Source organism: Salvelinus namaycush, chromosome 33 (genome assembly GCF_016432855.1).
Source record: "Salvelinus namaycush isolate Seneca chromosome 33, SaNama_1.0, whole genome shotgun sequence".
Lineage (NCBI taxonomy): Eukaryota > Metazoa > Chordata > Actinopteri > Salmoniformes > Salmonidae > Salvelinus > Salvelinus namaycush.
In genome coordinates, this window is record NC_052339.1 from 24,654,220 (window position 1) to 24,667,391 (window position 13,172).

The window sequence follows — 13,172 nt, forward strand, 5'->3', positions numbered from 1 at the left end:
CTAATTTTGCTTCTGAGTGGAGTATTAAAGACTGACTTATATCCTGCTGTACTGCGCTGGCTCAGTGGTTGAACTAGTTTCCTTCATTCTGTGTACGTCCCAGGGGCCAGGACCACTGTGTAGACAGGGACACACCCGACGGCTTTGTCCCCTCCTCATCCCCCGAGAGCGTAGTCGGCATGGAGATCAGCCGCTACCCCGACCTGTCAAAGGTCAAGGAGGAGCCCACCTCGCCTTGCTCCTCTCCCGTCATACCCATGCTGCCTAGCGCCAGCGGGAAAGGTAAGAATCACACATACACACCTTTCACTCCTGACTGAAGTAGAGGTACCAATAAATGGTAATTTAGAGTTCTGTTGAGTTAGAAGTTTTGCTTGTTAGTACTACTAATCATTAGGTAGCCATTGTATTGGTGAAGATCTTTAAGAATAATTCTCAGGCCAGGGTTATACAAGCATTTTAACTGCTGCTTTGTGTTAGTTCCTGTGTAATATTAGATTGTCTGGTTGTTTTCCTTTAGGAACTGAGATAAAGCAAGAGGTCAAAACTGAACCCTCAAGCTCCTTCTTCGGGTCCCAGTTTGGACAGCCTCCATCCTGCGCCAAAGCTGGCCTGGTATCCATAGAAATCACCTTGAATCCGGTCTCAGCGGAGGTGAGTGGCTGAACGCAACTGTAAACAACACATTTTTACTATTATAGTTTATTTCATGTTGTACACATTTGCAGCTATAGACTGAATTGCAGTGGACATAGTGAATACACTACTGGGTAACAAAGCCAGACCATATTCAAGAAAGCTAATTTCCATGATAGTCTCACGTATAGCTTCGGGCAGGGGTAGGCAACTAGATTCAGCCGTGGGATGATTTTTGTCGGAGCAAATAGACGGGGGGGCAGGAAAATAATTATAATAATTTGCACATTGCAAATTGACTACAACTAAGACCAAAAAGAGCTTGTATTTGAAAATAATAATTTTATACCTTGATTATGTTGAGACACGATAACATGTTTATTTTTTTATTCGTGGGAATATTTGGAAACCGATTTCCTAAATTAAACAGTTTTTACAGAATTCCTGGTCATTTTAGTCCAAAACAAAATAATAAAAATAGGTTTCCCCCCCAAAATACAAAAATCACTCGTGGGCCGGTTTTGGGCCATCTGTTGCCGACCCCTGGCATGGGGCTGTTGTATTGACCACCACTGGCTATAAACTTATTTGACTTACCTGACACTTCTGGACCTGCAGAACATCCCTGGCGTTGTGGCTGCAGTGGCCGATCTACTGTGTGTGACCATCCCCGGCAGCTACGAGGTGAGCCGCAGCCCAGAGCGCAGCTCCCTGGCCTTACTGGCTGGACTCAAGGTGCCTCAGACCCAGGGAATGGACCCCCTTCACATATCCATGTTTCCCCAGCACCAGCAGCCCCCCACCATGAGGTCCCTGAGACCCCCCGGATCACCCAACCATCCCAGAATTAGCCAGCCGTTTCAGCCCATTGGCCCACCCACCAGCGCAGGTCAGTACCTACCAGCAATCCAACTTTAATCTGCCGATGGTAACAACTGATAGTGATGGATGAAATTAGGTTTCTGGCTTCAGAGCTGGTAAAACGATGGTGGCACCATATCTTTCAGTGAAATTATTTCACAAAAATGTATCTTACTCCATTTAAATTCATGTATTTATCACTGTCATGTTATCAACAGACTAACAATCAAATGGCATACGTTCCTAGCATAACTAGGAAACTTGTTCCTGAGCTTTTCATTTTGGTTATTTCAAAACATGATTTTTGAGTTTGTACAAGCTATTTTAGTAAATATCTTTTAGCTCAGGAAATGGCAGGCAAATAAGCACTGTGATTAAGTTATTTTCCCATTACCCTCAATAAAGGCAATTGGCTGTTTAGAACAGATTTTGGGCAAAAGCTGGGCATGGAAACACCAGTCTGTGTGTGAGTCAGAAACCTCTCTACTCAGTGGATAGTCCCATCTAGCCTCGTATTGATCATGTCTGAGATGTGAAAAGTTAATGAAAGCCACTAATGATTGGGGAGGTTGAACCTGTTAGCTCTTTGGCTAATTTGATTGTGAAGAAGCCCTTTTGAAATAACCCCAATGCAATCACAATATCTGTCTGTTTCCTTCTTGTTCAGCTGTCTTTCACCCAGGTGTTTTTTGTGATGAATTGATGTAAAAATGTGTTTTAGGTTCAGCTGCCAGGGGGGAGGGGCCTAAACCCCAGTGGTGCTGCCACTGCAAGGTGGTGGTTCTGGGAAACGGAGTGCGCAAGTCCACCAAAGACCTAGCCTGCAGCAAACGGGTAAGCCCCAGATCAGTTGTTGCTCAACTGAAGCAAGTATTGTTACTTAATATGAACATGTTTAGTCATTTAAATTGCAAAAGCCTGAAATTAATTCCTATCGTATGAATTGTCAATTATGTTAAGTATTACCATAATACATTCACTAGTAGTGTACAGTAAACATTATCAGAGTTTTGTTGATATGGAATGAGATTTATCTAAGCCCAACAATAGTAATGAAATCAAGTAAAGCTAACTGCCGCGACGCACCATCTGATTTACCACGAGATGAGATGGCCTGAGTTGAGCATGATTTAATTATTTTAACAGCCAGGCTGTTTTAAATCAGGAGTTACCTTTTGATCTTCTCCTCCTGCCAGCCCATACATGTACAGACACACAAATTATTCAAATGTACCGGCGACTTATGGAGTCAACACAAGGTCTGTGGCACCGCAGGCTCTTTGATCCATAGGTGGGGTGTCTGAAGATCACTTTGAGGAGTGCAAAGGGGATAATGGGGCGCCAGGTAGCCTAGTGGTTAGAGCGTTGGACTAGTAACCAAAAGATTGAATCCCCGAGCTGACAAGGTAAAAATCTGTCGTTCTGCCACTGAACAAGGCAGTTAACCCACTGTTCCTAGGCCGTCATTTTAAATAAGAATTTGTTCTTAACTGACTTGCCTAGTTAAATAAAGGTAAAATAAAAATAATGGTTGGTTCTAGACAGTGCACGACTAAAGCATGTTCAGAACAAGTGACCTGGTTCCTGGTCATTAAGGCAAAACGTTTTGCCTTAATGAAAAAAAAAGAGTGTTTCTTATTGGACAGGTTTAGTTGTCCTCCCCGTTTCCGAGCATTTCCTTTATTTTTGTGGCAACTGAACATGATGCTGACGTCTCTGCTTCCTGCAGGAGAGACCGAGCCAGGTCTTCTGCAGCCGCAACTGTTTTGTCCTCCACACCACAGCCACACAGTGCAAAGCCACAGACAGTAAGGTGTGTATCTGTCTTGACTCTTTTTGAGAACCTCACTGACACCAGTACGGTAGGTAGACAGACGACAAGGCAGGATTGTTACAATAGGTTGTAGATTGCATGGATTTATGTGTTTTCATTTTAGCGCAGTCAAAAAGCAGGTGGAATATTCTAACATGGTCTAACAATGACCACAGCTGGGCAAACAAAGATGCTATTGCTGAGAGTAATTAGCATGAGACTTTTCATTGGATTCCTAATGAGTAAACTCTCTTTCGCAGCCAAACATGTCTCCTCTCTTGCCTGAGTCGTCGGTCAAAGAGAGCCCGTCTAAGGTGCTCCACCAGTATAGCAACAACATGTCCACACTGGACGTCCGCTGCCTGGCAAAGCTGCAGCCCAAACAGTCTGCCCCCTCCAGCCCCCCTCCCATCTCCTTCCCCACAGAGAAACCTAAGCCGGACACCCTCAAGATGACGGTCAAGCTCAAGCCAAGGCCCCGAGCAGTCCACTCTGCCAGCGGGGGTGGTGATGACATGTCGCCCCGCCACCACAAGCGCTGGAAGGGCCTGCGCTGGCGCAAGTGGAGTGTACACGTCATGTTTCCCACTAGAGGCAGCCTGCTGTCCTCTCTGCCCGGTGAGGATGAGGTGGATGAGCTGCTGAGGAAGCTGGGTGCCTCTCTGCGTCCCGATCCCCTCCCCCGGGACCTGCGGCGTTGCTGCTTTTGCCACGAGGAGGGCGATGGCATGACAGACGGGCCCGCACGCCTCCTCAACCTGGACCTGGACCTGTGGGTACACCTGAATTGCGCCCTGTGGTCATCTGAGGTGTATGAGACGCAGGCAGGTGCCCTGATCAACGTGGAGCTGGCACTGCGGAGGGGCATGGCGGTGCACTGCACCTACTGCCAGCAGACAGGCGCCACCAGTGGCTGCCACCGGCTGCGCTGCGGCAACGCCTACCACTTCACATGCGCGCTCAAGGCCCAGTGCACCTTCTTCAAGGACAAGACAATGCTGTGTCACCTGCACCGGCCCCGTGGCATCGGCAGTGGCGATGGGAGAGGAGGCGACAGGGCCGTGGCGCCCGCCACTACCCACCACGACCAGGAGCTGCGATGCTTCACAGTGTTCCGCCGCGTCTACGTGCAGCGCGACGAGGCGCGGCAGATGGCCAGCATCGTGCAGCGTGGCGAGCGCCGGCACACGTTCCGCGTGGGAAGCCTGGTGTTCCACACCGTGGGTCAGCTGCTGCCCCAGCAGATGGCTGCCTTCCACTCAGCGAACGCCATCTTCCCCGTGGGCTACCGGGCCAGCCGCATCTACTGGAGCACACGCCAAGGCAACCACCGATGCCGCTACCTGTGCTCGGTGGAGGAGAACGAGGGCCAGCCGGAGTTTGTGGTGCGGGTGATAGAGCAAGGCTACGATGACCTGGTGCTCACCGGCGCCTCACCCAAAGGTAAGAGGGCAGGGTGGGGTGAAAAATCGACCTGGGTCAAATACATAAGTCAAATACTTCAGGTCCACTTATGTCCAAAATGTGCAAACAATTCGAAAGCTACATCAAACTCACCTCAAATACTTTGACAAATGCATTTGTCTGGTGTAGAAACAGGGTGAAGGATGGTTAGAAAACCAGCCAAAATATGGGTTAAGGTTAGATTTACACAAAGTAAAACTAGACACATCCTGATAAATTATACTAGTAACATCTAGTTACCCTGACTGTTGAATCTCCCCTCTGTGTTATAGGTGTATGGGACAAGATTCTAGAGCCTGTGGCTGACCGGCGTAACGAATCAGGAACTCTGAAACTGTTCCCCGTCTACTTGAAGGGAGAGGACCTGTTTGGATTCACCGTCACCGCCGTCACCAGGATCGTAGAATCGGTAAGAGCAGAGATGGCAAGAGAGAGTAAAATGAATAGTCTGAGAGAGTTGAACGTTTTAGGTGGGTGTACAGTATAGCAGTTTGGTTTTGACTTTTTTACACTTTTGTTAAAAGCGCCAATGCAAAATAACTTCAACTCCATGAAGTGCTTTAAAGGAAAAGGCTTTCCATATGCACTCTAAGTACTTTGATGAAAGGTTCTCCATCAAACACACTTTAGTGTTATCTGACTTTGTAGTTGATTATGAAAGCACTTTTTCAGTCTAAGGTTAAGTGGTGGAAGAGATGTATTTTATAAACTCACTGTAGGAAAAACAGTTCAATAAATCCACTCATGTATCTTAATGGAAACCTGAAATGTACTATTAAAGTAAGATGAATACTTAATTGCAGCTTGTAATTAACAACTATTGGTTATTATTGACCCATTTTAATGGATTGAACTGCTTGAAAATGTAAAAAATATATATATTTTTGTGTGTGTGCAGCTCCCCGGAGTGGAAGCCTGTGACAGATATACTTTCCGGTTCGGACGCAACCCTCTCATGGAGCTCCCCTTGGCCATAAACCCAACTGGCAGTGCCCGCTCAGAACCCAAGGCCTGCAGCCATGTCAAGAGGTTGGTGTTAAGGTATTCTGTGTCATTTTACACTTAAGTTCCTGCCATGTTTGTTTCGGTTGATCACTGTTTTATCTCTGCAACACTTTGTCTTTGTTCCATCCACAACAAGGTGTTCGCTCTCTCTAATTCAGTATCCTCTTTCTTTACACATTTTGTTCTTCCTTATGCTTTAACTTCACTGCTGCCTACTTGAAGTCAAAACAGGTCATCTTTCAGCTTTAATTTGTTTAAATCACTGGACAGCTCAGTAACAAAAGATAACTGGCTTCCTTCATCACTGTTTTCTTGAAATAGATGTGACATTGAAGGATGACTGTTTTCAGTCAGCATTGTACATCTTACTGTCTTAGTGCCCTGATGACGCACAAGTGACACATTAGCGCTATAATGACACATTCGCTGTAAAATAATGCTAATGTTAAACATCCTGGGTTCCTGGAATGGTACTTACCGTTATCTGCTCCCAGCCACACATTAACTGCCTTTCCACCCCAATAACTCTGGCTTGCTTCTCTTTTGGTGGAACACCGCTTTCCCCGGAGGACCCAAGTGAAGCCTATTCCTGGACCTTTAAATGGAGATTATCCATTGGCCATGTCTGTTAGTCCAGAAAACCACCATAATGCAGTCCCACTTGCCATTCAATCACCTTTCCATCAATGTCATACATGCATAGAAATAGAATAAGTGGAATGGTAGTTCTGTGTTTCTATTTCAATGGTCATATGCTACTTCCTGCGGGAATGCTTCAGGGTGTTGTATGTTTTGGCTCCTCCTCTTCACATAGACCTCACACTTTGTCCAGCACCGGTATCGTCTCCTCTAAGTCCATGCAGACGGTTGGCAGCGTGGGTGTGGTGGAAGCACCGGAAGAGGTGATCCCCAAGCAGTTTGCATCCGTCCCCTTCCAGTACCGACGCATGAAAGCTGAGTGGAAGAGCAACGTGTACCTGGCGCGCTCCCGCATTCAGGTGGGCACCTCTGTCACTGTGCTAGGGCTACATGCAGACTCTACTCAGGCCCTGATGCACATTCAATATAATTGTCTAACTTATTCAGGCACAGAAGTATCTCAACCCATTTTGCTTGATGCACATTGATTGAATTCAATGGTTGCTTTTGTGGTAAGTAAGTACAAGTTACCTGTTGGGTTATAAGAGCATGATGTGAGGGCATGATATGGCATCATTTGATATCATTCATAGTGGTCGTTTGCTTTCAGATTCATTGAGTTCAGTGTTTGAGGTGTTGACCCTCACTGTTTCTGTCCTGGCAGGGGTTGGGTCTGTACGCCGCCAGGGACATTGAGTCCCACACCATGGTGATTGAGTACATTGGTACCCTCATTCGCAACGAGGTCGCCAACCGGATGGAGAAGATGTACGAATCCCAGGTGAGTTCAGAAACCATTGCCATATGTTTCCCACAAGACTAAATATCATCCCCCTTCATATCTGGCCTCTTAACATCTACATGATAGCATAAGAGAAGAATGGCAATGTTGTATCTTCCATGTTATTCCCTTGCTGTGGTGCAGAACCGTGGAGTCTACATGTTCCGTCTGGACAGTGAGCATGTTGTCGATGCCACCATCACTGGCGGACCAGCAAGGTAAGAGTTTCCTACGTTCAGAATACACCATTTGACCCTACTTGTGTTACATTTCAACGCTGTGTAAATGTCGCTAGCATGTAGGAAAGTCGTTTACCTTTGGCATCGTCCTCAGATACATCAACCACTCCTGCGCCCCCAACTGCATCGCCGAGACCGTGAGCTTGGAGAGAGGCGACAAGATCGTCATCAGCTCTTGCCGCAATATCCAGAGAGGAGAAGAGGTAAGATATCCTCCTTTCATTAGCAATATGCCTCGTTATTGAAAGTAGAGACTGGAGACACATTGCACTGTGGCTAGTGGCTACCTCAGCCATGTAACATCAGCTAATGTTTAAGAATGGTCTCGTCGTATCAAGCATGCATAGAATTGTGCATCGTTATCGTCAGTTTGTCTTTGAAGTAATAAGCACCTGAAGTGTTGATCTGATTTCTCTCTCTCTCTCTCAGCTGTGCTACGACTACAAATTTGACCTGGAGGACGACCAGCATAAGATCCCGTGTCACTGTGGTGCGGTTAATTGCCGGAAATGGATGAACTAGAACAGAGACAATTGGGGCAAAATACAGGCTACAACACTTCCAAATGATGGCGCACATTCCTTATCTTTTTATATGCTTGTTGGTTCATCAGCTGAAAAACATTGTATTACTTAAACAAAGACAACTTATCAGGGCAAGACACTGACCGCAGAACTGTTAGAGAAGACTAAAGAGGAAAGGGGCATCGCAGGCACGAAGACAATTCTTTTTGAGGCTGAGAACCGAGTCTTTCACTTATATAAATGGATTAAGGGGAGGGTGTTTTGGGGTAGAATTCACCAGTTGACCAGGAGAGTTTTGTGCTGGCCACCGCCTTATTTAGTTATTGAGGCAGGTCCTCTGGATTATGAAATATATACAAATATATATATATACATATAGTTACAGAAATGTAGACACCACTGAACAAGGAATGTACAGAGAAGACTTCCTTAGGGACAAAGCTAAGGGATTATTAACTTGCACTAAAACAAATTTAGTCGAACATACTTGATTCCATGAGTCAGTTTTTTTCCTTTTATGTAAAATACGAGAATTTTTGTATTTATTATCGAATCGCCGGCAAACTGCTGCCCAGGTTTTCAGTCTGATCAGAACGTGTTACTTTATACAAAGTGTAAATAGTCAATTAAGTAAACAATTGACCAAATGCTACCATGGCTGTTTGGGTGAATTACATTTTTTTTTGACAAAAGTATTTAAGAAGGATGTCATATCATTCTAAGAGTTTATGTGCTGTATAAAACTGTACAGAATGTGTAAAAAAAAAAAAAATCTAGAGTATTTTTGTTGTATTTAGAATTAAGTTGCGTTGTCAAATTCTGACCACTTGAAGAATATGCTTTGCGTTTAATTTTCCTTAGAACAATTTCTGTTTGCATTGACACGCGCAATCAAAGAATTGCAGAGAGCACCAATCACATCGAGACGACTGAAATCCTAACCCTAGTTAATCTGACGTGAATGTAGAATTAGAGAGAACTGTGAATTTAAGGTTGAAAGCCACCCATACCATCAGTTTGCTTCTTTAACTGTATGTGTACAGCAGTCACTCTGAGATTCACCTCATGCAGATAATGCTGTGCTTGGGGGGGAAAAAATATTTTTTCTTACCAGTTGCAGGAGACTCAATTATGCTTTTCACATAAAATTATTTCTGTTTTTTGTTTACATTTCTTAAACATTCTGTTTAGTGCTGGCTAGTTGAGAAAAAAAATATGCTACTGTATGATGTTTTTGATTTCTTTACACTCAATCACGAAAATTGGAATCTGGTACTAGCATTTCATTGACCAGTTTGAAATGAAGTTTTCATTTGTGTGCACAAAAGTTGGTATATTCAGTCTCGTTGTAATAAACAGTACATGGCATGATGTCTTTTTAAACTTTCAGAAGAATCAATTGTATATAATTTTCCATAATGGTTAATGAAATTTGTTTCTCGGATATTTTCTCCTCTTGTACAATATTCAGACCTCTTTAATAGTGTCTCTTTTCTTTGCCTGTATAGTAATGTCTAAAAAGCCTTTTTGAAGTATACAGCGTGTGATGGGGTTTGGAGTTTGGAATCAGATTTAGGATCATTTACAAAAAATAAAATATTTTACATCTTAAATTTGCGCTACGTTTCTCTGTGGGGGTAAATGGACGACATTTTAATAAGCGTCTGAGCCAGAATTTTTATCAATTGCAAATTAGTCAAGGGATGTTCATACTTCAAATAAACATTTAGTTGGTTGCCTCATTGCAAAAGGGAATAACTAGTACAAAACTGCAACGCATAACTTAAGAAATTACATTTGGATAAGGGAAAAAACTAGAACTCAAATCATTGTCAGATCTTTTTCAACCATCATAGCTCACTAGTACAGTGCAGAACAGACCGTGAGTATGGATGATTTTGCTAGTATTGTGGGCATGACCCAAGACCGCTACATACTGTAGGAAATTCCATTTCTATTTAGCCTATTCGACATGATTTACGTATTCTGCACACACTACCCATCACTTGGTCAATATACCTGATGTAGAGCTAACACAGTGTAGCCTATCAATACAGTATTAAGGAAGTTGCCTTGCACATTTCAAGGGCATGAAAAATACATAACTTCAAAAACAAACTCCAGTGATCAAAATATTTGTACAACAGAAAGATACTCCCAAAGAAATGTCAACTAAATAACATGCAGTACTGTATGTCATAGCAATTAATATCAGATTGTAATAAGTACAGAATAAAATGCAATTCAACTCTAAAACCTCTAACACTGGCAGTCCATTGTTCTTAGTAAACACTTGTTCGGGACTTATACAAGATTAAACGTTTCTCTGAATTGTCTAATGCAAGAGTGCTGTGCAAATTGGATTACATTAAAAATGATTTGCATGATGCATTGTAAAAAATATCTAAAACAGGACATGGAATACTAATTTTCAAGAGGGGAAGTCAGGCATACGATTGACTACAGTACATATAGCGTACCCACTTAGAGATCCATACTTTGTGCACGTCAGGCCGGAAGCAGTTCTGAAGACAAACAGCATTCGTTTTCTCCAAGTCTTCAAGAACACAGTCCGTATAATTAGTTCCATCCCTCTCTTGCTTAGTTGTAGCAGCATGCAGTACTCCCCCCATCCAGAGGGATGGGCAGTCAGCGTCTGGTATGTAACTAGTCGTGGGGTATCAACATCAGCCCTCCAACTGCCACTGCTGGGACTGAGAGCCGTTGCAGATTGCCGTGGCAACATATCCCTTGGGGCTGATTGGGTCGACCACGGCCAGGCATTGGCCCACTGAGACTTGATACAGCCGGTTGCTTTTCTGGAGAGGGTTGAAGGAAGACAGGTCAATATGTTACATACAGAATTGGGGTAGAGGAGGAAGACAGGGCCATATGTTGCATACCCTGCCTTCAGAAAGTACACTATATATACAAAAGTTAGTGGATTCGGCTATTTCAGCCACATCCGTAGCTGACAGGTATATAAAAATCGCTCACACAGCCATGCAATCTCCATAGATAAACAGAATGGCCCATACTGAAGAGCTCAGTGATATTCAACGTGGGACCGTCATACTGTAGGTTGCCACCTTTCCAACAAGTCAATTCGTCAAATGTCTGCCTTGCTTGAGCTACCCTGGTCAACTGTAAGTGCTGTTATTGTGAAGTGGAAACCTCTAGGAGCAACAACTGCTCAGCTGCGAAGTAGTAGGCCACACAAGCTCACAGAACAGTAAAAATTGTCTGTCCTCGGTTGCAACACTCACTATCGAGTTCCAAACTGCCTCTGGAAGCAACGTCAGCACAAGAACTGTTCGTCGGGAGCTTCATGAAATGGGTTCTCATGGCCGAGCAGCCGCACACAAGCCTAAGATCACCATGCGCAATGCCAAGCGTCGGCTGGAGTGGTGAATCACGCTTCACCATCTGGCAGTCCGACGGACTAATCTGGGTTTGGCGGATGCCAGGAGAACGCTACCTGCCCGAATGCAGTGCCAACTGTAAAGTTTTGTGGAGGAGGAATAATGGTCTGGGGCTGTTTTTCATGGTTCGGGCAAGGCCCCTTAGTTCCAGTGAAGGGAAATCTTAATGCTACAGCATATACTGACATTCAAGACGATTCTGTGCTTCCTATTTTGTGGCAACAGTTTGGGGAAGGCCCTTTCCTGTTTCAGCATGACAATGCCCCAGTGCACAAAGCGAGGTCCATACAGAACTGGTTTGTCAAGGTCAGTGTGGAAGAACTTGACTGGCCTTCACAGAGCCCTATCCTCAACCCCATTAAACAGCTTTGGGATGAATTGGAACGCCGACTGCGAGCCAGGCCTAATCGCCCAACATCAGTGCCCGACCTCACTAATGCTCTTGTGGTTGAAAGGAAGCAAGTCCCCAACATCTAGTGGAACGCCTTCCCAGAAGAGTGGAGGCTGTAATCACAGCAAAGTGGGGGACTAACGCCATATTAATGCCCATGATTTTGAAATGACACCCCTCAATTTTTTTTCTCCTCCACATTTTGTGTTAAGGTGGGATTAAAATAGATTTGTCATTTTTTTGTCAACGATCTACAGAAAATACTCTGCCAAAGCGGAGGAAAAATTTGATCATTAGTTTAAATTATATATATCATTTAAACTATCTTGATTACATAAGTAGTCAACCCAGAGTCAATACAAGTTAGAATCACCTTTGGCAGCAATTACAGCTGAGTCTTTTTGGGTAAGTCTAAACGCTTTGCAGATTTTTTTTTATTTTTCAAGCTCTGTCAAATTGGTTGTTGATCATTGCTAGACAGCCATTTTAAAGCAGATTTAAGTCAAAACTGTAACTAGGCCACTCAGGAACATTCAATGTCATCTTGGTAAACTCCAGTGTATAGGCCTTGTGTTTTAGGTTACTGTCCTGCTGAAAGGTGAATTTGTCTCTCAGTGTCTGTTGGAAAGCAGACTGAACCAGTTTTTACTCTAGGACTTTGCCTGTGCTCTATTCAATTTATTTTTATCCTAAAAAACTCCCAGTCCTTGGCGATGACAAGCATACTCATAACATGATGCAGCCACCACCATCCTTGAAAATATGAATACTGGTACTCAGTGATATGTTGTTGGATTTGCATTCAGGACATATAGTTAATTAATAACTTCATCACGCTCAAAGGGATATTCAATGTCTGCTTTTTTTTTTTTTTTTTCATCTACCAATAGGTGCCCTTCCTTGCGACGCATTCAAAACTTTTGTGGTTGAATCTGTGTTTGAAATTCACTGCTCAAATGAGGGACCTTACAGATAATTGTATGTGTGTGGTACAGAGATGAGGTAGTCATTCAAAAATCACATTGAACACTTATTGCACTCAGTGAGTCCATTTAACTTACTGTATGTGACTTTACTCCTTCACTTATTAAGGGTTGACTACATTTCAGCTTTTCATTCATTTGTAAAAACATAATTCCACTTAGACATTATGGGGTATTGTGTGTAGGCCAGTGACAAAAAAAGAATAATCTAAATTTAATCAATTTAAAATTTAGCCTCTAATGACAAAATGTCAAAGGTCAAGGGGTGTGAATACTTTCTGAAGGCACTGTACAGAATGGAGGGAGAGGATAGAGACTTTACGTACATTATCTACTGCACCTAATAAAGGAGCCCACTGGCGGTGGTTGAATAGAAGTGATTCCATCTCGTCATCACCATCATGATGCCCCGTG

General features: G+C 43.7%; 2 protein-coding genes across 2 annotated transcripts in view; one reads left to right on the plus strand and one right to left on the minus strand.

The window, feature by feature from the left end:
• The window catches only part of kmt2ca (lysine (K)-specific methyltransferase 2Ca), a 219,338-nt gene extending 209,763 nt beyond the window's left edge, over nucleotides 1-9,575 (plus strand). The window contains exons 46-58 of the mRNA XM_038972982.1: nucleotides 104-282; nucleotides 521-654; nucleotides 1,255-1,525; nucleotides 2,219-2,331; nucleotides 3,227-3,310; nucleotides 3,571-4,753; nucleotides 5,047-5,183; nucleotides 5,673-5,815; nucleotides 6,594-6,777; nucleotides 7,083-7,199; nucleotides 7,344-7,417; nucleotides 7,533-7,641; nucleotides 7,868-9,575. Of these exons, the coding sequence (XP_038828910.1) occupies nucleotides 104-282; nucleotides 521-654; nucleotides 1,255-1,525; nucleotides 2,219-2,331; nucleotides 3,227-3,310; nucleotides 3,571-4,753; nucleotides 5,047-5,183; nucleotides 5,673-5,815; nucleotides 6,594-6,777; nucleotides 7,083-7,199; nucleotides 7,344-7,417; nucleotides 7,533-7,641; nucleotides 7,868-7,960 (2,821 nt within the window). The 3' untranslated portion in view covers nucleotides 7,961-9,575. The remainder of the gene's footprint in view (nucleotides 1-103; nucleotides 283-520; nucleotides 655-1,254; nucleotides 1,526-2,218; nucleotides 2,332-3,226; nucleotides 3,311-3,570; nucleotides 4,754-5,046; nucleotides 5,184-5,672; nucleotides 5,816-6,593; nucleotides 6,778-7,082; nucleotides 7,200-7,343; nucleotides 7,418-7,532; nucleotides 7,642-7,867) is intronic.
• LOC120027605 (polypeptide N-acetylgalactosaminyltransferase 11-like) overlaps nucleotides 9,422-13,172 on the minus strand; it is a 48,899-nt gene continuing 45,148 nt past the window's right edge. Inside the window, exon 12 of the mRNA XM_038972597.1 lies at nucleotides 9,422-10,781. Within this exon, the coding sequence (XP_038828525.1) occupies nucleotides 10,650-10,781 (132 nt within the window). The 3' untranslated portion in view covers nucleotides 9,422-10,649. The remainder of the gene's footprint in view (nucleotides 10,782-13,172) is intronic.